Source organism: Heterostelium album (genome assembly GCF_000004825.1).
Source record: "Heterostelium album PN500 unplaced genomic scaffold PPL_contig9, whole genome shotgun sequence".
Lineage (NCBI taxonomy): Eukaryota > Evosea > Eumycetozoa > Acytosteliales > Acytosteliaceae > Heterostelium > Heterostelium album.
The window spans coordinates 167,188-191,701 of NW_008805086.1; the positions used below are offsets into that span (position 1 = coordinate 167,188).

General features: G+C 31.5%; 11 protein-coding genes and 1 non-coding gene across 12 annotated transcripts; 5 read left to right on the top strand and 7 right to left on the bottom strand.

Annotated features, from left to right (window-relative positions):
- Window positions 1–1,372: 1,372 nt before the first annotated feature.
- Window positions 1,373–2,796, top strand: pten (protein tyrosine phosphatase; the record flags this gene model as incomplete). The annotated part of the gene is made up of 2 exons (XM_020575156.1): window positions 1,373–1,948; window positions 2,014–2,796. The coding sequence occupies 2 exons, from the start codon at window positions 1,373–1,375 to the stop codon at window positions 2,794–2,796; spliced, it is 1,359 nt and encodes a 452-aa protein (XP_020434676.1).
- Window positions 2,797–3,021: 225 nt separating this feature from the next.
- On the top strand, window positions 3,022–4,047 carry PPL_04248 (uncharacterized protein; the record flags this gene model as incomplete). The annotated part of the gene is made up of 1 exon (XM_020575157.1): window positions 3,022–4,047. One exon carries the CDS (start codon window positions 3,022–3,024, stop codon window positions 4,045–4,047), a length of 1,026 nt encoding a protein of 341 aa, XP_020434677.1.
- Window positions 4,048–4,547: 500 nt separating this feature from the next.
- PPL_04249 (DEAD/DEAH box helicase domain-containing protein) lies at window positions 4,548–9,482 on the bottom strand (the record flags this gene model as incomplete). The annotated part of the gene is made up of 3 exons (XM_020575158.1): window positions 4,548–4,715; window positions 4,784–6,776; window positions 6,838–9,482. The coding sequence occupies 3 exons, from the start codon at window positions 9,480–9,482 to the stop codon at window positions 4,548–4,550; spliced, it is 4,806 nt and encodes a 1,601-aa protein (XP_020434678.1).
- Window positions 9,483–10,476: 994 nt separating this feature from the next.
- PPL_04250 (uncharacterized protein) lies at window positions 10,477–11,993 on the top strand (the record flags this gene model as incomplete). The annotated part of the gene is made up of 7 exons (XM_020575159.1): window positions 10,477–10,602; window positions 10,677–10,805; window positions 11,135–11,344; window positions 11,402–11,499; window positions 11,528–11,644; window positions 11,706–11,799; window positions 11,871–11,993. 7 exons carry the CDS (start codon window positions 10,477–10,479, stop codon window positions 11,991–11,993), a joined length of 897 nt encoding a protein of 298 aa, XP_020434679.1.
- Window positions 11,994–12,239: 246 nt separating this feature from the next.
- PPL_04251 (uncharacterized protein) lies at window positions 12,240–12,463 on the bottom strand (the record flags this gene model as incomplete). Its single annotated transcript, XM_020575160.1, has 2 exons — window positions 12,240–12,394; window positions 12,457–12,463. 2 exons carry the CDS (start codon window positions 12,461–12,463, stop codon window positions 12,240–12,242), a joined length of 162 nt encoding a protein of 53 aa, XP_020434680.1.
- A 249-nt stretch (window positions 12,464–12,712) lies between these two features.
- Window positions 12,713–12,794, top strand: PPL_04252. The gene has a single exon. It is a non-coding gene; the product is annotated as a tRNA-Leu (tRNA).
- A 487-nt stretch (window positions 12,795–13,281) lies between these two features.
- PPL_04253 (CAP domain-containing protein) lies at window positions 13,282–14,259 on the bottom strand (the record flags this gene model as incomplete). The annotated part of the gene is made up of 4 exons (XM_020575161.1): window positions 13,282–13,300; window positions 13,368–13,743; window positions 13,766–13,865; window positions 14,254–14,259. The coding sequence occupies 4 exons, from the start codon at window positions 14,257–14,259 to the stop codon at window positions 13,282–13,284; spliced, it is 501 nt and encodes a 166-aa protein (XP_020434681.1).
- A 185-nt stretch (window positions 14,260–14,444) lies between these two features.
- PPL_04254 (uncharacterized protein) lies at window positions 14,445–14,855 on the bottom strand (the record flags this gene model as incomplete). Its single annotated transcript, XM_020575162.1, has 2 exons — window positions 14,445–14,627; window positions 14,703–14,855. The coding sequence occupies 2 exons, from the start codon at window positions 14,853–14,855 to the stop codon at window positions 14,445–14,447; spliced, it is 336 nt and encodes a 111-aa protein (XP_020434682.1).
- An 870-nt stretch (window positions 14,856–15,725) lies between these two features.
- PPL_04255 (Kelch repeat-containing protein) lies at window positions 15,726–17,607 on the bottom strand (the record flags this gene model as incomplete). Its single annotated transcript, XM_020575163.1, has 2 exons — window positions 15,726–16,937; window positions 17,155–17,607. The coding sequence occupies 2 exons, from the start codon at window positions 17,605–17,607 to the stop codon at window positions 15,726–15,728; spliced, it is 1,665 nt and encodes a 554-aa protein (XP_020434683.1).
- A 2,072-nt stretch (window positions 17,608–19,679) lies between these two features.
- Window positions 19,680–21,138, top strand: PPL_04256 (BSD domain-containing protein; the record flags this gene model as incomplete). Its single annotated transcript, XM_020575164.1, has 3 exons — window positions 19,680–20,269; window positions 20,328–20,552; window positions 20,634–21,138. The coding sequence occupies 3 exons, from the start codon at window positions 19,680–19,682 to the stop codon at window positions 21,136–21,138; spliced, it is 1,320 nt and encodes a 439-aa protein (XP_020434684.1).
- A 196-nt stretch (window positions 21,139–21,334) lies between these two features.
- On the bottom strand, window positions 21,335–23,217 carry prp19 (pre-mRNA-processing factor 19; the record flags this gene model as incomplete). Its single annotated transcript, XM_020575165.1, has 5 exons — window positions 21,335–22,289; window positions 22,378–22,438; window positions 22,521–22,570; window positions 22,719–23,106; window positions 23,205–23,217. 5 exons carry the CDS (start codon window positions 23,215–23,217, stop codon window positions 21,335–21,337), a joined length of 1,467 nt encoding a protein of 488 aa, XP_020434685.1.
- Window positions 23,218–23,697: 480 nt separating this feature from the next.
- cofC-2 (cofilin family protein) lies at window positions 23,698–24,099 on the bottom strand (the record flags this gene model as incomplete). Its single annotated transcript, XM_020575166.1, has 1 exon — window positions 23,698–24,099. One exon carries the CDS (start codon window positions 24,097–24,099, stop codon window positions 23,698–23,700), a length of 402 nt encoding a protein of 133 aa, XP_020434686.1.
- Window positions 24,100–24,514: the final 415 nt, after the last annotated feature.

A 24,514-nucleotide genomic window follows, 5' to 3' on the forward strand; every position in this document is an offset into this window, starting at 1 on the left:
TTTTTTTTTTTTTGTATTTAACATATCACTTTAGATATTCAGTAATTGTTATTTTCAATTAAACAATATATAATTGTGATATTAATGCAGTAGCCAAAACACACCCGACATATCTCAATTTCTCACTACAATACCGACCACATTAGATATTGAACACCACAAAAACCAACTCAAACCCAAACACACACACACACACACTTTTATTTTCATCCTTATAAAATTAATATCATTACACTAATGTTTATTATTGTTGTTAGTTATAACAATTAATTGTTTATTTTAAAATCAATTTAATCTTCTCCTGCAACACACAACAAACTCCTTGATACTACTACTGCTTCACTTTTTTTTATTTATTTCCTCTCTATCATCAAAATTATATTTACAACAGTAGTTATAAACAAATTCAAATTTAATAACAAAAAAAAAAAAAAAACAAAAAGATCTTTAAAATAATAATAATATAATTAAATAGGACTGTCATGTCCTTTAGTTACTAAACATATTTAATAATATCAGCATAGTAATAATAAAAATAATAATAGTAATAATATCAAGAAAAATAATAGCTTATAAATATCAAGGTCTTAATTGCTTGTTTTTTTTATTTATTTAAAATATAGCAATAATATTAATAATAGTAATAGTAATAATAATCATTTTTTTTGAATTGGTTCAACCACTCTTGCTTTGATACGAAAGATAGAGATATATATATTACTTTTGATTTTTTTTTAATCAATCATCTATTTGGCCACTAATAATTAATAAGCATCTGTTATCTATTGCGATTCTAGATTGGATAGATTGTACAACTATTATACTAGATGAAGGAGGTAATTCAAACTCTTATTACATGATACATCAATAGTCGATAGTTATATCATTCACCAAGTTATTGTCTTGTTTCTTCGCAATGAATCATATATTTAAAATATTGATTATTATTCAATGTGTTTTAAATTTAATCAATCAACAATCAATCAATCAATCAATCAAACCTATACAATCTATTTTGTCTATCTACTATTTTAATTAAACTATGTTGTTGTTGTTGCTGTTTGAAACATTAGAAAATCATGTTTACATTAATGATACCTTCATTTACTAACTTTTATATCTGCAATTTCGAAATTATTTTGAAATGTCTAGGACATTGCCTTCTTATCTATCAAACTAAAAGAAAAATGAGTCATTTGCTTAGAGTTGCAGTATCCAAGCAAAAGAGGAGATACCAAAAGAATGGATTCGATCTAGATTTAGCTTGTAAGTTTAGTTAATAATATTATATAGATGATTCATCATATTCATTGATTTAACTAATTAATTATGTTATTTTCGACACACAGATATCACAGATAGAATTATAGCAATGGGATTCCCAAGTGAAAAAGTAGAGGGAGTATTCAGAAATCCAATGAAAGAAGTCCAGAGATTCTTGGATCACTATCATAAGGATCATTATAGAGTTTACAACTTGTGCTCGGAAAGAGACTACGATCACAGCAAGTTCTACGGACGTGTTGGTTGCTATCCATTCGACGACCACAATGCACCAGAGTTTGCATTGATCAACGATTTCTGTAAGGATGTCGACGAGTGGATGAAGCAGGATCCAAAGAATATCGCAGTCATTCATTGCAAAGCCGGTAAGGGTAGAACCGGTTTGATGATTTGTTGTTGGTTGCTCTACTGTGGAATGTGGAAGAACACCGAGGAGTCATTGAAATTCTACGCTGCATTGAGAACATACAACCAAAAGGGTGTTACCATCCCAAGTCAGATTCGTTACGTTCATTACTTTGGCAAGCACCTCGTTCAGAAGTTCGAGTTCCCACGTCCACAAGTCTTGAGAAAGATCGTACTCAAACCACTGCCATTCGAAGTCAATCTCTCTGAGATCAATTTGAATATTTGTGTTGGAAAGAATCCAGTCTTCAATTCAAAGGTAAAATAATTCATATATCAATTCAACTTGTACTTTTTATTAATCTTGTGTTTCATAAATATTAGGATGACTTTTTAAATGTTACTATCCATAGAGTAGACAAGAAGAAAAAGAAGAAGATGGCAGCAGCAAAGAAGGATAAGGGATCATCTTCATCTTCATCGTCAACAGCACAACTAGAGGCAGGCAAGTCATCACCAACTTTGTCATCATCACAGAGCAGATCGAATTCCACCGTTGGAAAGAGTGGCGGTTCCACTGTGAAGCTCGACCACACAGTGTCGCAGAGCACCATTAGCAATTTCGACTATCAAACCTACAACCAAAATCAAATCCTCGCTGGAAAGAAAGAGGAGAACGAAGGAGACACCGACGAATATATTGGTTTTGAGATTGGAAAGATCGAAGTGAGCGGTGATGTGCGTATCGAAGTTTGCGAGAAGGACGAGCGTCTTTTCATGTTTTGGATCAACACTGCATTCACCAATGCACACGAAGTAGTTACCAAGCCAGGCTTGGACAAGGCCCACAAGGACAAGAAGCACAAGGCCTACCCAGAGGACTTTAGAGTCGAGCTTTTCTTTGACGAACCAGAGCATAGCGATACCACCACTGTTGTCGCCACCAATGACAATGTAAATGTAGTATTACCACAAACAAAACCAATCATCTCATCAAATAATAACAACAACAATAACAATACCAACAACAATAACACTCCTATCAGTAAAGACGAATCTGACAGTGACTCTGATAGTTCAAGCGAAAGCAGCGACCACTCGAATGGACATATTATTTCCGAACAATCCAATGGCACCAACACCACACAAACTCAAATAGAACCATAATAGAATAGTCGACCTTACATAATTGTTAACAATACAAAATCATGTTATATTATATTAAAATCAACAAACAAACCAATCACCACTTTGAACAATTCAATATTAGAAATAAATAAAAAAAGGTTCTTCCTTTTTTTTTTTGCCAATTTTTAAAAAAGAAATAATCAAGATCGCAAAACCGATTCTATTTTTATTTTTAATTTTTTAATCTTTTATTATTTACATCAAATGAATAAAGATTTATATTTACGTGTATTTAATAACAAATTCTTAAATTGCTTTATCTTTGACATTATTTATCAATATCATAGGGCAATACCATATCAAAAAGTATATAGATGGAACGATTTAAAAGAATGTCCACTTGCAATCACCGCTAATGGTTATATAGAGCTTCTCAAACAATACTACCAAAGGCATCCAATCAAAGATGAGCAATCATATGATATTTCTGATGTTATTGTTCGTGCGATAATCATGGGTCGCTTGGATATTGTAATGTTAATCATTGAAGGTCAAGGTTTAGAATCTAAACAAAGGATTCTCGAGACTTCACACTCTCACCAAATCGATTACTTACACTTTGCTGTCGTAAATAATCGATTTGAAATCCTACTGTATCTTGACTCACTGCCTAATATATTCAGAAATTACCAATTCAATTTGTCTATGTCACCACATTCTAATAATCTAGAGATGGTTAGATACTTCTCGGACAGAGTCAACGGCACTAAGAAAACACCAAATCTGTTCGATAATGCAGCTGCTTCAGGAAATCTCGAAATCATAAAATGGTTGGCTACTAACCGAACACAAGATAGAGTAGGAGTGTCAATGTATTTCCAAGCGGTATTTCACAACAGGATGAACGTGTTGGAGTTTCTGAGAAAAGAGAAGCGTGATGCTCATTGCACCAAAGGTGTCAATCTACTGGATACTGCGGCCAAACGTGGAAATTTCAATATTTTAATGTGGTTGCATCGATATCGAATAGGCAAATGTTCCAAAAACGCAATGGACTACGCTGCAGGAAATAATGATCTAGGTATTGTGAAATGGCTGCATGAAAATCGGACAGAAGGATGTTCTAGCAAAGCAATGGAGTTGGCTGCAGAAAATAATCATCTAGATGTTGTCAAATGGCTCTTTGAAAATCGGACTGAAGGAAATATCCAAAGAGTTATAGATATCGCTACTTTTTATAATCATAATGATATGGTTGAATGGTTAACTGAGAATAGTACTTTTCAATAGTAGTCAGCACCAATAAATTTTATAATATTTGGACACCAGAAGCTTATCTTTATTAAATAAACCCAGCAAATGATATCTTTGTAATAATCATCTTCAGAACTGTTGCTGAATCTGCTGGAATTCATGAATTCTTAATATCAATTGGTGTTTATCCAATTCCAAATTCTTTGAAGGACTTGAAGTTATGCTTTCTCAACCTTTCTATACAATACTCCAATGATCACCAATATAACGTACCTATGAGGTACACCACTATCAATACGGAATCGAACATTTGGTGATTGGAGAAACTGGAAAATCAAGCTCACTCGATATGAATATTGATCCACTTGAAACAATTTCACAAATCCCCAATTTACCAATCAATACTATTATACAACACTTATTAATTGTACGAAAATTAAAGAAATAAAATAAAAATGTTAACAAAGTTATTTTGAATTTATTGTGAATGGTGCAGTTGTAGGACCAGCAAAAGGCACATCCAATTGCCAATTATTTTATAGTTGTAAATTTGTAATCCATTGTTTATCTTTAAGTATTTGAAAGAGATCATCATAGAGCGGGAATGAAGATAGTGTACTTAAACTTCCTATGATCAAGAGTTTCTTTTTAGCTCTTGTAAATGATACATTTAATCTTCTCCAATCCTTTAATAAATCGCCAATCTATAATATAAGTAAAGTTGTTGTTAATTAATGTACAGTTATTATGATATCATTAAATTAATACTTACTAATTCTTGATTATTATTCCTAACCATTGATATAAGAATGCAATCTTTATCTTTACCTTGATACTTGTCAATGGTAAATATATCGATATCGGCATAGGGCAGAGCTTGTGTCGTGGATTTATCGAGATCCGATTGACGCTCAAAGATATCGGCTATTGCTCGCTTAATGTTTCGGAGTTGTATTCTATTGGGAGATATGATTCCAATGTCTGATTGTTTGGCACCACTGTACAAGAGACATTGTACAATCTGTGAGACAACAAGTGCCTCAGTGCTATTAGAGTAGAGATCACCTATTTTTTGCTCTTTGCTATCAGAGAGTTGGTCGGTATTTAAAAATTGAACCTTGACCTGTGGCTGACATACTCGACTGACCCATCCAGTTGGTGGATAGATGAGTGATGCACGTTGGCAATTGACACTGGTCATTGAGGCATTGGCTACCTGGTAGTTTCCACATTTCAGACGTCCATTATAGATCAATTCGTTTGAGAGGTACATAATATCACTGCACATTCTATATTGATAGTGGAGGTAGGTGACTGCTGATGGGTGTGCACTGCTCAGACGCTTGAAAAGCGAGTCTTCCATACCTAATTTTTTTGCTTCCGAGTTTTGCACCAATGGTGGAAGTTGGTAGTTGTCACCGACCAAAACGAATTTCGAGCAGTATTTCAATACACCAAAACACATTGGTTGCGTCAACTGCGATGCTTCATCGATAATACAATAGTCGAATTTACGTGATTGATTAAAGTAGGCGTGGTTGGTTCCCAAACATGTAGTAGCAATGATTCGATGACTATCGAGAAATTTCTTCATCTCTGTGATTGACGAAAATTGTTGACGTTCTAAACAGAACTTTTGAAGTGGCTCTGCAACCTGATTGATATTGGAGGCTATACGTAGCATGTGATTGACACCTGCACCAACACATTTTTCAAGTAGCGAATCCAAAGATGTATGTGAAAACGAAGTCAAAAGAACGGATTTACCCAAAGAGTATAAGATGCTGACGAGATGTGCTATGGAATTTGACTTTCCAGTACCTGGCATACCCAGAATCAAAGAGTAATCCTTTGCCAATATTACTCTTTTAATTGCATTGGATTGGTCGGGATTCAATGATCTTTTACTAATTAATTGGTCAAAGTCATTGTTGTTGATCAATGAGCTTAGTCGGTCTTGATAATCAAACTGAGGTTGTTCCAAGTCTACTATCAAATCGCGTAATCTCGAAGAGGTTGTTGGCATAAACAAGTTGAATAGATTCGATTTTAATATTGAGAAACTCGAAGAAGATCCTTCGTCCTTATCGATTCTAAATGTCATTGGTTCATCTCCACCGGTTCTGCTGCCAAAAAGATTATAATTCTTTCTGGATCGATTCATAATGGTACGTTGCGCCGATACACCAACTTTTGGCTTGCCACCACTAGCATTCAACTGACTTGTAATGAACGAGTTTGACTTTGATTGGAGCAGCGGTGATTTACTCTTTTTCTTTTTCATCTCTTGACTCTTGATATCATCGTTTTCATATTCTATCTTTAAGAGTGGTTTGATCCGACGGTTTGCATGAACATGTTTGCAATCACTGTTGATTGAACATTTCGACATTTCATTGTTGATAAAAGAAAAGTCATCATCGTTGGCAGCATCTGATTGTACGACGACTGGTGGTTCTGTTATCTTTTCACGACAGAGTACTTTGATAGAGTTGGCAGAGATCTCGGTTATCTGGCCTATGGCAACACCATAGTATTTCCTCTCGATTGAAACCGTAACATAGTCACCTTGAAACAGTAGAGCATTGGCAGCCTTTTCACTGCTGGGCAATCCAAACTTGTAGATTACACCACCTTGTATAAACTCTTCTCTTTCCATTGTCAAAGAACCAATACACATTCCTTTGTCTTCTCTGAATCTACTCGGAAAGTTCCAAATTAATTTTCTATAGTTATTATTTGATTCTAATTCTAAAGAAATTAATCTAAAAGTAATTGTTAATATAAATTACAACAATAATATTATTGGTTATTATCAATATTTACTTGTTCCATTTTTTAAGATATTCAATATGTGATTGTTTAAGATGTAAAGTCTTTTCGTCGAAAAGATCACCAAGTCCACTGGTGTTACGATCTCCATTCTCGACGGCACGATGATGCAGCAAACATTGATCGACCAAATAGCATTTCGAACAGGTTCTCTCTTCTTTGAGCATTTTAGGTAAGACTGGATTTGGATTCAAAACGAATCGCGAATTCAAATTTAAATAGTATGCCAATAGATTTCTCGATACAATGAGTGATCTAATTTGATTTCGATCGGGAACAATTGGATGCAGGATTCCAAAAGATTTACCAGCTCTCTCTTTGGAGTTTTTCAAATAGTAGAGCAGTCCCAAGTTGGTATGTTGTTCATATCGATCGTTCATCATCAAAGTGTAAATCAAAACCTGTGATGTATGAGCAATGTTTGGTACTTCATAAGGTTTACCTGTCTTTATCTCGAATGGTACATTCAAATAGATTGGTACTCTATTCCTGTTGTTTTTGTTATTATTTTGTTGCTGCTGCTGCTGCTGTTTATATGGTGAATTATTTGTTGTTTTTCTTTTTCTTGTGGTTGATGGACTGGTTGCCTTTTGGTAGGGAGGTGTCAGTTTCACTTCAACAGAGGAATCAATCTTTCCTTTCAATCCATACATTGGCGACCATATATTCTCTTCGATGTCCAACACCTTTGTAATCTGGAGATGCCATTGCTCACCATTGATTTCGACAATGTTTCGTTTTCCATTCTGTGAATCGACGAATATCGAACTGAAACTCTGGATAACTGACTGCCATCCACCGATATGCTCGCTGGCGACCTGGTGTGTTTCGCCAAGAGAAGACAACTTTAGCGCGAACGAAGGTTGCAAGAGAATGTCACGTTTGAATCTCTCGATATCATCGCTACCAAATGAATTCTCGGTTAGACATTGCTGAAAGATTTCATGTACTATCGAACCGTAGAGAGGAACTGTCGAGTTGAACTCACTGGTCAATTGTTCTTTTAGGAGTGCACGCCGAGAACAAGAGAAACTTCCACCAAGCTCGGTACCGGTGATTAGGAAATCTGGGTGTAAAACTAGCAGATTCTTGACATTGTCAATGACAATCAGACCGTTAGAGTCAAACTCTCCTATGACATTGAAGATATCACCTGCATGCACCAAGCTGTAGATCCACTCGCCAAACAACAACACTGTTCTATTCAATTGTAGCTCTTCATTGAATGCATTGATTGTCTTTTTATGTATTGAACTATTTATACCTTGACTTGGTGCACTTGAGAATATCTCATAGTTTACATCTATAACTATTAATCTTTCATATCTTTTATTATTACTGTTTGATGATGATGATGATGATGATGTTGTTGTTGTTGTGGTTTTAGGAATATCATTATTATTATTATTATTATTGTTATTATTAGTTTGTTGGTTAAATAAATCTATTAGATTCTGTGATTGTCGTTGGGTATGACCACTACCACCAACACCACCGGTGAGACCAGAGAATGAGAATTCAAATGATGATTGTACTTGTGAAAGGTAACTGTCATCGTTAGATTCGATATCAAACAAACCTTTTGGTTTGAATGGTGATGATAGTAATGGTGCTGAATCGAGTGAGAACGGGGAGAATTCATTCTCTACATCATAACTATTACTTGGTGATTTTGTAGGTGTAGCAACAGATGTATTATTAGTTGTAGCATTTTGATTCACTGGTGGTGTTATCTGGTGTACTGATTTCTTAATAGGTGATAATTGACTTGGTGCTATTAATTGTGATACCTTGTGTGATATTAACTTTGGTGATATACTATTATTATTATTTATTATTTTCATTGGACTATTATTATTATTATTATTATTTGATATTTTAGTTATTACTCCATTTGGTTGTTGTTTTTTCTTTGAATTTACTTTACTATTATTATTGTTATTTGGTGTTATAAAGTCATCTGCATTATAATCATTATTATTATTGTTGTTGTTGTTATGATTAAAGAATAATCTTTGAAACTTTGACTTGTTGTTGTTGTTGTTGTTATCATCTGTAGATGTAGAACAAGTTGTAGTAGTAGTTGTTGTTGCTGCTTTATCTATATCATTATTTATATTTGAATTTAATCTTTTCTTATTATTAAGTAATATATTTAATTGATTATTGCATTCATCTCTTCTCTTGGATGCTCTTTCGATATCATAAAAGTTTGGTTTAAAAGAAACTCGTGCTGTTGATGATTGAACTGTTTGTAGTGTTTTTTTAACTATGATGTCATTGTCATCTATAATAGGTGTTGTAGTCTTTCTAATAGTGTTTGTAGAGCATTTATGCTCATAATGATTACCGTGCTCTGGTAGATCATCATCTGAATCTGGTTTGACATCTGGTTGAAACCAAAAGTCTAATAAAGATGATGATGATGAATTGGTTAAACTCGAATTATTTATCAATGGTTGTGATGATATTGTTGTAGATCTATTATTAGTTCTATTTCTACTATTTGTTGATTGTAATTCATCATCTACATCAAAAATATTAAAATTATTATCATCATTATGATCTATGTCATTGAATAAATTGATTCTATTTCTTGTATTGGTTGACTTGTTATTGTGTTTGTTATCATTTTGCATTGGTTTAAAATAATATTAAAAGTGGTTGGGTAAATTTTTTTTGTTTGGAGAAATGTTTTTAATTTCTTGGAAAATCATTGGTAATATTGGAGTGGTTTTAGGGACTAGTGTGGGGGGTTCCAATTCCACAGAATTTGTTCTAAAATAAATTTAAGTATGTTGGAGAAGTCTTAATTATTCTATTTAAAAATATAAATTTCTTGATTTTATTGATTTATTTTTTATTTAATCCCTACAAAATATCATTGATTTTAACATTTAATTCCAAAGATTAAATAAATGATATATATATTGATCTTTTTATATATTGAAACAAGATTTCTTATTTGTGGATTAAAAAATTAATAATTTAATAATTTAAAATTAATTTTTAAAAATAACCAAATTTGAAAAAGTTTCGAGTACAAAAAAGGAAAAAAAAATTCAAATAATGGCTATCCTTTAAGAATGACTCTCATTTTATTTAACTTGACATATTTGGTTAAAAAATTAAATTTTAAATTAAAATTTTATTTTAATTGAAATCGTTAATGATATATTTTTTAAAAATAGATAATAACATATTCAAAAGTCTAAATTTTACACAATGAATAACTTAATATCTCTAGCAGACACAATGTTGGCTGCTGATGATCTGATCTCAAATAACAATAATGAGATGAGAAAGTAGTATAGTAGAACACAACCAATAGTTATTAATAGGTTGCCTGCTAATAATATGCAAATTACACCAACCAATTTGATCCAAAATCCACCAATTACAGTCTAATGGTGTGCTGTAATCAATATCCATAAATAAGCCAGTTACTGTTCTCAAATCTCCCAACGATGGTCTAATGTTTCTTATTTATCTTGGTGACGAAATCTTCTCTGAACTGAAACAACAGTTATCTAAATTAAATCAGGAAGTTAAAGAATTAGAATCAAATAATAAGATAGATATTACCAAATAGACTTACTCTACACATTCGATTTGAAATGTTGGCTCACGGTAATGGGTCTTGGCGGTCTATTTCATTGGAACTCGACATTCAGGTGTCCTACTTGCTTAGGTACTGGTTCATCTGGAAAAGTGGATCCTGACACTCAAGAGAAGATCGACCATTCTACAATTGGGAATGTTGCTGGATTCTTTAAGCCACGTACTAGAGAGCTTATGAGGAAGGAAGGACAGAGAGTCAAGAATAAGAAAAGTCTAAAGCCAAAAACCCAAAGGTCGAAATGAAGAGCTTCTCTGGTATGGCTGCAGAACCGAGTCTTGACATTGATCCAACTAAAGTTCCACCAGACACGTTATACATGTTCATGTCCATTATTAAGACTGTTTGTAAACCGATACTACTGCTATGTGACACCAATGAAACCTTACGAAAAGACATCGAAGACTTCCTCAAGTGTACGGCTAAACTGACATTGATAACGGTCTCACCAGGTACACTCTTGCATGTACAGCCTTATACATTCTATGACCGATTCAAACAGTCAGCTGTTAACTATATGGAATATATAAATATCTTGATCAATCAAGATATTCTTATTAAGACCTTGTCGAATCATTCTGTATATAATAATGATAAGTTAGAATTGGTAAGATGTGTAGTTTGTTAAAAAATAAAAAACAATTAAAACTAATGTCTTTAATTAAAATATAGATAAAGAAATATTGGAAACAACTTCATTGCTTAATATCTTGCATGATATCTGATGAACCTGTCAAAGAATATCAATGGAGATATATGTCATCACAATTTGGTTCCAATTTAATTCTCGCTGATATTAAGATATCGACTTATATGCATATTTTCATTGTACATGTTGGATTGTTTTTGGAGAGATATGGCAACTTGGAGTATCTCCACAAAGTAAATAGAATATGAAAGCAATTTACAACAAATAGTTACAAGATTAATATAAACAAGCCACAACAACAAGAGCAACAACAAGAACAACAAAAACATGAACAACAACAAGAGCAACAAGAACAACAAAAACAGCATCTATCCAACAGATTTCAACTGTAAACCAAAGTTTCTTTTAAATCAAAGAGTATCTGTATTGTATGGTGTTGACGAAAATATAGATAGTGCTTATTATTCTTGGTGGGATGGTCACATTATAGATTATAATAAGAAAGATAATACATATAGAGTTGCATTCAAAGAGTAAGTAAAAATACAAACAAAAAAATATGTTTATAACTAATCTAATGTTTAATAAATTTAGTGAAGTAATTGCTAACTATTACAGTGTTGATTATATTACAAGACAAAGTGCAACAGAAAGTATTTCGTATGATAGATTGGTAGAAGGTAGATATGTATTGTATACTTACAAAACTGATAAAACCCATTTTTCTATGCTGCTGTTATAAACTCTATAATAACTAAGAAAAACAAAAAAACTCTAACAATTAGACTATTAAAAACTAATGAAATAATTGAAAATGTGAATCCTGATGCTTGTTATGAGTTCTTTATCGAAAATTATCAAGTCAAAGCATTTTTTCCTTGATTTTCATTAAAAATAAAAAAAAATAAAAATATATTACAAAATTAATTAAATTTTATTTATTTCGATTTTTCACTGACAAACTAACTTCCAAATATAGAATAATTTGTTTTTACATGACTTTCACCCACTTTCACCCACGATATATTAGGAATGTGAATGCAAATGATATTTTAGAGGGTAAAAGTAATTTCATTTTATTGTATATATATTTGAATAATATAATTTGAATAAGAATTCATTTAATATTCATTCCAAATGCTGACGAAAGATACTTTGACATGGCTCACTTTCTAAAATACAACTACGGAAAATTCTTGATTTTGTAGATTTCATTTGCTTCATCCATTCCATTGTAAGGTTGTTTGAATGATCTTTTAATTTTTGAAGATCAAGTTCATTTACTATTTTTTAAAAAATTATTGTTTTGAAATGAATGTTGGAAAAAGTAGATTCTAGAATATACTTTGCATATTTATGAAACTAAAGATCAGGTGGGAAATAATCAGTATTGGTTATGGAGGGTTGTCAGACTGATGAATTGAAATGTTGTTGTGATTAGATCCATTTGGAATCCGCCTAACAAGAAGCACATGATTGAGATCCCAGTTCGAAGCAGATCAATATCGTGTCATTGCCCGAGTGGTTTAAGGGGCTAGTTTTAGGCAAAATAAAGGGAGTGTTTTTAAATGAGTTTGTTGAATGGGAAGCAGATCAATATCGTGTCATTGCCCGAGTGGTTTAAGGGGCTAGTTTTAGGCACTAGTGTAGTAATACGCGTGGGTTCGAACCCCACATGACACATTTTAAAATAGAAAAATATCGAAATTTCGATGAAATCTCATGGAAAATAAAAATAAAAATAAAAATAAAAATAAAAATAAAAATAAAAATAAAAATAAAAATAAAAATAAAAATAAAAATAAAAATTATGAAAAATTAAAAAAAAAAAAAATAAAAAAATGTTTGCTTGTTAGATCTTTTCTATTCAAATATTAAATTAAAGATAACTATTCAAACACGAACTAGCAATTCTGATCACACTGAACAAATCTTTTTTGCAAAAAAAAAAAAAAAAAAAAAAGATAACTATAAAATAATGATAATAATAATCTTTTATTGATTACTTTAGTTTATGCTTTCAAAGATTCGATTTTGAATGATAATTCAATCATTTTGCTGAAAGTGATTGGTGAAATTAAAAACAAATTTTTCATACAACCCAATCGAGAATAAATAAATACGCAATAAAAAAATCAATGAATAAATAATAAACACCTTAAAAACTTCTTTAAGCAATATAATTATACCTCAAATAAGAAAAACTCTAACAAATTTAGAAAATTCTTAAGTTTGAAATCAACTTTTATTTATTACTTGGAGCATGTCCCGTCAGTAAAAAACTGTGTCCAATAGAGTGGTCCATTCTTGGTTTGTGCTACGCCAACTCCAACTTGAGTAACCTTTTTATTGAGTATATTTTCTTTTTGGGGACCTTTCATAAATTCTTCAATGATATCTTTGTCATCTTCATAAGCATATCCTATATTTTCATATACATTATTTACTTTTTTTTGTCCATAAAAACGAGCAATTGAAAATAAATCACCATGTGGATTACTATATGTTAAATTTTTTTTAGATAACATATATGAAGATTGATCTTGAGCAGCTTCCATTAGACAATTGGAGTAGGTCAATAGTCCTAACTTTAGTTTAGCTCTTTCTTTATTCAATAAAGATAAGTGAAGATCTTTATTAAAATTCCCATTTACTAGATATAACTGAAAAATAACTAAAACTATAAACAAAGTAATTATTTTCATCTTGAAATTTATTTATTCTAATCAATAGAGAAGTGAAGAGATTATTAAACTATTTATACATTATTAAAATAAAAATTTAAATTAAATATTTATATATATTCATTGAAATTAAAATATTAATTTATAAAATCTCGTTAGTATTATCATAATGCAGTATTAGTGTGTTGATTTAAATACAAAAAGATTTTTATTATTTTCGAATTTTATTAAAATTGTTAAATAACAGATCATAGATGGATCTTTGATATAATAGAAGGATGAATCATTAAAATTTTAACCATATTTTTTTATTTTACTCATCTATTTTTGATATTGTTAGTCAAACATTGAACATTTGTGATGTACACTACAATCCAACTCTTTTGACATGACTTACTTTTTGCTTGATGAAAGGGTAGATTATATTATTTTTATTAACAATATTCTATGATAACTACCTCCATTTTTATACTTTTCTAGAACATTTCTGAGAAGTTTTCTCTTTCAAGATCAAATCAAGCAGAATATGGAGGAAGATTGATAACGGAATTAATTGAAATTTTAAAAAAAAATTATCAAATTATTTTTAAAACTTTATCAATTAATAATTTGTTTTAAAGTTGTTAAATTTCCATATGGAAAATTTTATTTAAGCTTTGACACACTCATGAGTGTCACAACCATTCTTGTCCTTCTTAACAATTTGTTTTTGTCCGGCAGCACACTTAAGAGTTGGTGGTGCAGTACAAACTGGCTTCTTGGTTGGTGGTCCCGGTGAACAACGTGGATATTCACATCCATCTGCCTGTTTCTCATAAACTAGGACTTGATCCTATTGATATAGCAGTCAATTAATAATTAAATTGTTTTGAAATCTAAATAAATAAGGGTAATCATTTAAACTTACACCCATACACTTTGGAAGAGAATAGTTCTTTGGACAAACCTTTGGTGGAGTAGTAGTTTTGGCTGGGGTGGTTGCAGTTTCAATGGCTTCTTCATGACTACGAACAACAGCTACAACAAGTAGTAATACAATTGCAAAGGAAAGGAATTTCATTTTTGATTTTAATTTGTTAGTTTTAGTTAATTGTTTTTTATATATATATTTATTTATTTGATGATAAGAAATGAATTAAAGTACTTCCTTTTATAGAGAGAGAATTTCAATTTTAATATCTAAATATTAAATAAAATGTGTTTTATCTCTATATTGTCAATTACATTTTCAGATATCTTTGTTGATCAAATTACAGAATGTAATAGTACTGGGGGTTATCACCAAATCAATGGTAAACTACTTTATATTCGTGATTGTTTATATGTATATCCTACACGTGTCCCGATGTCAACAACAATATAATAAGTGATAATGTGTGAAAAAAAAAAAAAATAGATTGGAAAACAAGAATTGTTGATCTTATAAATTACATATTCACATAATCTTAAATAATAATGTATAAAGATATCTGTTGTTACTACATTATTAGATCAAATGATCATTTGATAGATTCTTTACGACAACTCACACTTGTGTGTAAAAAAAAAAAAAAAGTGTGTTTAATTATAATGTTTGTTGTGTTTTTTTAATTTTTAAAAAAAAAACAAATAATGTTTTATTTTATTTGTTGAATAAATAATTAGTGATCCTATTACTATTTTTAATGTTATTTTTGTTTGTTTAACATAATAATATAATAATAATAATAAGGTTGATTTTGATTGGTAAAAGTGTAGGAGATTGTTTTGATGTTTTTTTTTTTGTTTTGAAGGTAGATACATAAACAAAAAAAAAAAAAAAAAAAGTGTCTTATAACTATAAATAAATAATAATAAAAATATTATATAGATGTAGTTTGTAAATTATTAATAGTTTGTTGTTGTTATAATTGTTATTGTTATTGTTAATTTGTGGTTGTTTGATTGATTATTATTTTGATACAAAAACTGTTGAACCTTTGTAACGCTGATGTTTGAAATTACCAACTGGATGATCATCCCATTCAAATGTTATTATACTAAAACGGTACACCTTTGAAAAACTTTCTTTTGTGTTGGGGTTAGAACCACCTACTAAATATACATAGTGACTGCCGTCAAAGAATGCAGAGTTATTGACCATCATGGCGATTGGCATTGACGGCTCGACCACCTCCCACTTGTTGTGCTCGATAGAGTAACGTTCGACACGATTCAAACATTGGTTCGATTGCGATGAGAATCCTCCGAATGCATAGATGTAGCCGTTCGACGAATCAATGACAGCGGCGCCGCTATACATGCCGTGGTGGAGCGGTGCCATTTCGTACCAACGATCCTCTTCAATGTCGTAGCGATCGACACAATCCAGTGATTCTCCAGACATGTTGCAACCACCGATCGTGTAGATCGAGTTGGACACTGGATCAAAGACTGCCGATTGCTTCCAGATGTTCTTCATCGTCGAGAGCTTGCTGAACTCATGATTCACCAGGTTGAACCGCAGAACAACATTGGCGCGTGGGAATCCACCCAGTAAATATACATATTGTTTGTTGTCGTAGACCGATGTGTGCAGGAATCTTCCACCCTCTGGAATGTCCGCCTCCAGCGTCTCCCAACGATCTTCGGCCAGAGAGTAACGTGTGATTTTCGAAGGTGATAGACTGCCACCAAAGTTGTAGATAGAGTTACGACCATCGAATATCGAAGTGAAATCATTGTCCATCTGGTGTAGCGGTGCCATCGATCGCCACTGATGCTCCGACATATCGTAACGCTCTGTTGAATATTGATCGAATCCATTGAGATGACCACCAATCGAATAGATCAAACATTGCTTCGGCAGCAACTGACTCAACTCTTTGTATTCCGGGTGTACACGAGTGTTGAACTCCAAACGACCAAACACATGTACTTGTTTTTCGCGCTTCATATGACGACGCGCATACACAGCGTAGACACTACTATCGACATCGCAATCGTCGAGCGACGATGCCGATGTCTCTTTTCTCTTTTGCGTCGCACTGCTACTGCTTCTGCTTCCAGCGCTAGTGGTGGAATTGGAGCAACAGTTGTCGTCGTCCAAATTGATTTCTACCACATCCTCGTGCTGCTGCTCATCGGCAGCGATCGGATCCCTCGAACTCTCGACAACAATTGACTTTGTTTTACTTGAGTAAATGTTGGAACTCACCGTCCCAATTCCACTCTATAATATCGATCGATTCCTTCAGTAGCTGAATCTGTTCATTCTTGAGATAGGTCTCTGAGAGTTCACCGCCGCTGCTATTGCTACTGGTACTAGAAGACAGCAGCGATCCAGTTGACAGCAGCGATCCAGTTGACTTTGAAATCAAAGCCGGTACTTTGAGATTAACATTGCTATTACTAATGTTTTGCGAAGCTGACAATTGTGGAGAAGACGAGCCTGCGCCACCCATGCCGCTTGTAGTTTGTCTGAGTTTTCTGTCGATCGATTCAATGAGATGTTGTGCTTTGTCTCGATTCTTCTCGAGTTCCTGTTTGTGTGATTCCAGTTCCACTGCCAACTGTGTCAGCATTTCCACTCTTCGATCGTTGAGATAGTTGATCATTGTATCGAAATCCGACATGATCATTCTCTTTGTATTCATAAAAGATTGGTCGCACTGCTCCAGTGTCTTTTCACTGAGATCTTTATAAAGCTCGAGGTGTTGTTTCGAACGACCAAGCGGTGATTCCGATCCCACCATCGAAGATACACTGCTACCAAGACTACTAAGATTACTAGTTCTCAGTGTCGGTGTTGTAGATGTTGAATGAATCGGTGATAAAGTATCATTACTAATCATTTTTCTATCTTTGCTATTTCACACTTATTAAAAGTGTTCTAAATGTTTGTTTTTCTTTCTTTTTCCTCTTCTAACTAATTGTAAAATACTAAACTAGATTTGAAATAAATAAATTAATATATATATTTTGATTTTAAAATCAATCAGATTCTTTTTTTTGTTTTTTTGTAAATGTTTACTTTTTTTTGTAATAATTTAAAAATGATGCAATTAAAAAACCATTTTAATTAGAGAATAAAATAGTTGAATGTGATGTGATGTGATGTCAATAATATTAAAATATTTGCTTAAACTTGATTAACAAATATAGAAGGTTATATATGTATGTAATAATTATAAAAAAGAAGCTAACAACAATTATTAATATTATTATATGTCTTGAAATAATTTAAATTTGCGTCTACTCAAAGAATATGTATGTCTGTCAGGTTGGTTGGCTGGAATTATGATGAGTACATGTGATGAATGAATGAATGAAATAACTTTAAAGGAATAAAAGATAGCGATTAATAGTTCATAAACAAAATGTATGATGTGTGTTTTGTGTAACTATTTTTTTTATCTACTTGGTGGTGATGATTAGAATTAATGGATGGTTTTGTGGTGAGTGAATGTTAAGTTATTTTTGTTCTTGTGGTGAATGCTGTTGCTGTCGTTGTTGTATCTAGATCAAAAAACAGATAATCAATCAAATTATGTTATTGAAATGGGTTGTGTGTTTGCAAGATTATGACTGTGTGATTTTAAAATAAATAAAAAATTAACAAATCAATTGATTGAATAAGAATGTTTTAAAAATTTATGTTATGATATTTATTTATGTATTAAAATGTAAAATTTTGTGACCACTCCTATGAAAAAAACAAAAAAAGATGGTAAAAAATAAATGGTATGCTCTTTGAAAAAGGGGGTCATGCAAAAAACAAAACAAAAAACGGGTGAATGAGTCTGTGTTTCGCCTTAAGTTTTTCATTGATGTAAGTTTTTTTTTTTATTTTTTTTGGTGATATTTTTAATCAGTTAACTGATCCATTGATGGTTTAATAAATTCCACACAACAAAACTTTGATCTACCTTAGATTTCAATACAAGATATCGAAAAAAAAATATGAGGATTTAGAATTGTTCCAAGAACCCTTGTTTTGAAGTAGTTGAAGAGTTGGTTTTTTTGTTAATATTTTGGTTTCGAGATGACATCATATTGATTTTCATTAACCAATTTAAACAAACTGTTCAGTTAAATATTTTAAACTGAACTTATTATTATTATTATTATTATTATTTTTACTAGTTAACTCTAATTGAACACTTACTTTAATAAAAATACATGTGATTTTTCAAGTAGTAAGCAAACTATGTTGATAGTCTAAGTTTACTACTCTTAGATACCAAACTCTATTATTTATATATTTGATTGATTTTTGATTTTTATTTTTGAATTTAGTTATTGGTGAGGTATTAATTAATAAATTCTATTATTGTTATTATTATGAGAATAATTCTTTTATTCTCATATTTTTGTCTTTCTTTTTCTCTCTCTCTTTTTTTCTATTTTTCACTCTGTTCTCTTTACCTGGGTGTCCCTTTTTTTTAATTATATTATTGTGATGATGAATTCAAATTATTGGATTGTATTATTAATTTAATAGTATATTAAAAAATGTGATTGTAATTGTTTTGCTAAAATTTGTTCTTATTGGTTGGTCAGTATGTCCGTTTAGTAATTTTCAATTCATTCTCTACTCACTAAACAACAGTCGTTTTTTAATGAATTCAATTTACACATGCATTTAAATACAGGTATACTACGTTCTTCAAAACACACAAATACTACAAAAAATAAACCCCACAATCTCATTCATAATATTACCAAAAAAGTTGATAAACACATATGTAGTAAAAAAAATAAATTAAAAATATTATTAAAAAAAATAATTATAAAACTAATAAAGATTAAATTAAAACACGTTGTTTGGTTGGTGTTTTCATGCAAAGTATTGTTGTTTGTTGTTTTTTTTAATTTTTATTCAAACATCCTTTAATTATTTACAATTGCGCAACAACAACAAAACATGGATTTACACTATGATCCTTTATATCATGTGGAGCCAGTGGCTGACAGTGATACAGATGATGATGGTGAACAAGATTCACAACACAGTAATAGCAACAACAACAATGAAGAATCGTCATATTTCAAACTACCTACCATTACGACAAGTAGTTTCTTTAGTTCGTTCTCATCGATTGTCGATTCTGTCAAACAGAAATCAGAGGATATAATAAACATATATAAAGAGGATCTACAAGGATTCGGCTCTAGTTTAAATGGTGAAGCAACAGAGGTTTTACATAGAGACAACCAGGAAGCATTAGAATCTAATCAAACTACTACTACTGGTAGCAGTAATAATTCCGAACAACAACAACAACCATTACAACAATTGAAATTTTTGAAATCAAAGATTTCAAGTAGTATCACTAGTTTCATTGGTGAATATCCTGCACCAGAGTCAACAACAACAACACCAGCAACATCTTCAGCATCAACTACTACAACAACAACAACTAGCAACACTTCATTTTCACAACCTACAGTTAATACATCGAAAGAAAGTTCAAATTTGACAACACCTTCATCTCCAGTGATTATAAACGAACCGTAAGTGTTTATTTATATTAATAATTATGTTTGTACTAATTTATATATTCTATTATAGACCATCTATTTCAATACAAGAAGAATATAAGCTATATTTAAATGATCCAGACAATCGATTGGAAGAGTTCACCAATTTCAAACAAAACTTTAGCTTGCAAGTCTATCGTGAGAGAATAGTAGAGCTGTTGACATCAAATAAAAACAAAATACAGAAACACTACAATCTTTTGGTTCCTCAACATGTTAATGAACTTAATTTTTGGTCTAGATATTTCTTTAATCTGTATGTATTATTACATTCATTAATTATTATTATTATTATTATTATTTAGTTTAATTATTAACTTTTTTTACTTCTAATTAGCCAATTAACTAGAGATGAACCATTAAGAAAGATGAAAGCTCTATCAGAGACTCTTGACAATGAAGAAGAGGTCAATTGGGATGATGAATCAACATCGACAACAACAACAACAGCAGCAACAACAAATACAGAGGATTTAATTGAAGTAAACACAAAGCTTGAAGAGTTGACTACAACCGATAATAATAACGTAATTAATAATGATAGTTTAGAAAATAATATTGTAGATAACAACAGTGATATAGAAACAAAATCAGATGATAAAGATATTATAAACAAAGAGATTCTTACATCATCTGATATCGATATTGATAATAACAGTGTAAATAGTAATGAATGTATAAATAATAATAATAATAATAATAATAGTAGCAATAGTAGTTTAAAGGAGAACTCTTCTTTCCAAGAAGTTGGTAAAGTCTTAAAGAATGGTGAAACTCTGAGTGATTGGGAAGTTATAGACAAAAAGTTTTCAGATGAAGAAGAGTGGACTTCTTGGGAATAGAATAGAATAGAATAGAAATAGAAATAGAAATAGAATAGAAAAGTATAGTTAAATTAATTAATAGTTTGTCGAAATAAATCTATAAAATGTATAAAGAATACTTTTTTTCAAAAAAAAAAACAGTTATCGTTATTATTATTATTTATCATCAGGTGTTATTTTGAGTTTTTGTTTATTAATGAATTTGTTCTGATCATCATTGGTTACCCCACATCTTTAATGTAGAATCATCAGAGGTTGTTAGGAAATATTTAGAGTTTGTCGACCACTTGATGTCGGTGTAAACGATAGAGTCAGAGAATGTCTTTACTTGGTCAAACTCTCTCTTTCCTTTGTGGTTGTAGATGGAGATGACCGAACCGGCAATTGCGAGGTAGGTACCGCTTGGATCCCATGAGATGTTTCCGATTTGTCCGTCGGTAAAGTCGATTGTCTTTATGCTTTTTTCTGTTCTTCTGAGATCCCAGATCTTGACGGTGTTGCTATCGCTCGATGCCATATGATAGCCGTTCTCTGAGAATGCAATCGAGTTGACAAACTGGTTGTGTTCGGCGAGCACGATCTCACATTTCTTGGAGTTTACGGTGACGATTGCGATCTTCTTGTCGTGAGTGCCCAGTCCGACGACTTGACCGTCCGGATGGTACTGCGCGCAGTGGTATCCGCCATTGTCCTCGGGTGTCACGGTTATGAGTGTCTGGCCAGTCAGGATGTTGTGCATTGCCCAAGTGGCGTCGGTCGATGCTGACACTACGTAGTCACCGAGTGGATGCATAGTCAGACCACAGACATCGCCGGCATGCTTCTTGATGTTGTGTAGTTGCTGACCGTTGTGATTCCAGACACGAACGGTCTTGTCGACACCAGACGAGCATACAACTTGCTCGGTTGGGTGGAAAAGTACACGATTGACCTTCTTTTGGTGACCTTTGAATGTGGTGACAACTGCAGACTTGTCGACATCGTACAAAGTAGCCAAACCATCGTTGGAACCAGTGGCAACCAACGTTTGATTTGCATGGTAATCTAAACAACCAAGTGAACCAGCTGTATTATTAACATTTGTAGACAACAACACTGACATTGCCTCTACTTCTTGTGCTTTTGGTAAATCTACTGGAATACTTCTCTTCTTTCTTTTTTGTGTTAATCTATAATATATATAAATAATAAAATCAAACATATATCTATATATTAGTATAATACTTTACTTTCTATTTTATTTGAATGTATACATACTCTTGTGTTTTTTCTGTAATTCTCTTTATATCTTGTTCACTAAGATCATCTATTAACATTGCTAAAAATAAAAGAAAACCATTAATAAAGTTATATTAATTAACAATATTATATAGATTGATTCAAGTTATATTTATACTTACAATCTTGTGAATTATTACTATCTACTTTAATCTTGGCATTGGCAAGTGCACTGGTAGTATTAGGAATGGTAAAAGTTTTTGTTTGGTTAGTAGTTGATTCATTAAAATAAAAAAAAGATTGTAGAGAAAAGACATGTTAGTAAAGATGTAATTGTTTTGTTTTGTTTTTAGTTTAATAATAATAATAATAATACAAACTTTCTAGCTTGATCTCTCTCTTTGATGAGACGAGCGATGACACGACACGATGCATCGTATTGATAGAGAGAGTGTGCCAATTCCTGACGAACCTGTTCAAACTGTTGTTTGAGTGTGAATGTTTCGAGCATGAGAGCGTCCCATTCGTTTTGGAACATCTGTAACATCGATGGAATGCTAGTGGCATTGCTGGTACGTGGCTTTGCACCACCGACACCACCGCCACTCATCGATTGTTTGCTAATAACGACGATATCGGTGATTGACAATGGTTCACCTGTAGTTGGTTCTCTACCATTGGTATCTATATACTTTTCGATCAATCGTTTCTCATATACATTTCCTGTCTTTATCGATACCACTGGTTCTTGTGGTACATCTCCAGATACTATAATATTATATTAAAAAAAACAAAAACAAAACAACACAATTTTTTAGTTAGTTATATATTATTATTATTAATATGAAGATAAAAAAATTACATACTTGAACAAATCATTGTATTATAGATATATATATATTTTAAATCTAAAACAAACTATAGTTAATGATAATACAAAGATGGTTGCTATTGGTTCCCACAATGAGAGTGAACTTAGTTGGTGTCAAAAGAATCGTTAAAACCTAATGATTTGAAAATTTCAAAATTTTGAATTTTGTTTTTGTTTGTTGAAATTAAAACAAGAAAGTGAACAATGAATAGTTAGATACAGTATTTTGTAGAAGAAAATAAAAATAAAAAAGTATAATTAATAAGCAGGTGTTCTTTAATCTTCTTATTCTAATAAATTTTTGGTAAATTGGAATTAGATACACATTAATATTTCAAAATTGGAAGAGGTAATATAGGATTGTTTTTTTTCTAAAGATAATGTTGGTCAATTAAATAAATATATTTTATTTTTATTAATGAATTGAAAATATAATTTAAATAAGAGTGATTGAAAAGAAATTTTATTAATATTACAATAGGTGGAACTTATTGATTGAGATAATAGGTGATGCAACTTGGGGTGATTTCATTCTGGTCGACGGCTTGGATCAACATTGGAATTCCAACGTCTTGAGAGAATGGAGCTCTTGCATTACTGTAGAGTTCGATCTCCTCAGCTGAGATGGCATGTGGGTACCAGAATATGAAGATTGGCTTGCTGGTGGCAACGTTTTCTTTGTTTGTGTATTGGAAGTCAACTACCAAGAATCTTCCGTGGTCGTCAACCAAGTTTGAGATGACATCATCGTATTGTGTTCCCTCTGGGAATGTACGGTCAACAACAAGTTCTCTGGTTGCTGCATCAGCTCTGAAAATAACGGCTCTATTTACTTTTTGTTTAAGAACATCAACAGCAGCCTTACATTCTGGATTAATTACAACTGACATTATTACTATTTATTTGTTAACTTTAAATATTATATACAAATAATAAAGATATTATTTTTTTCAAAATTATGAAATGTCAAGATTTTATAAGGATGTTCAACCACCACGATGGTTTCAAGCAAAAATCAACTATTTGCATATTTTAAACATTTTTTATTTATTTTTATTATTATTTAATAAAATATCATGATCATTTGTTTTGCACTACTTTTTGTGAATGTGGTATGTGATGATATCATGGTTTTCTATTTGCGCGAATTTAGATTTTAAAAATATCAAGATAAATCTTTAGATTTTTGTTTTTTATTAAATTTTTAAGTAACAGGGTATTTTTGATGTAAAGAAATATCAATCTAGTTTGGACGAAAATCAACTAATCTATTTTTTGTAAATCCAAACAATGCTTCATTCATTT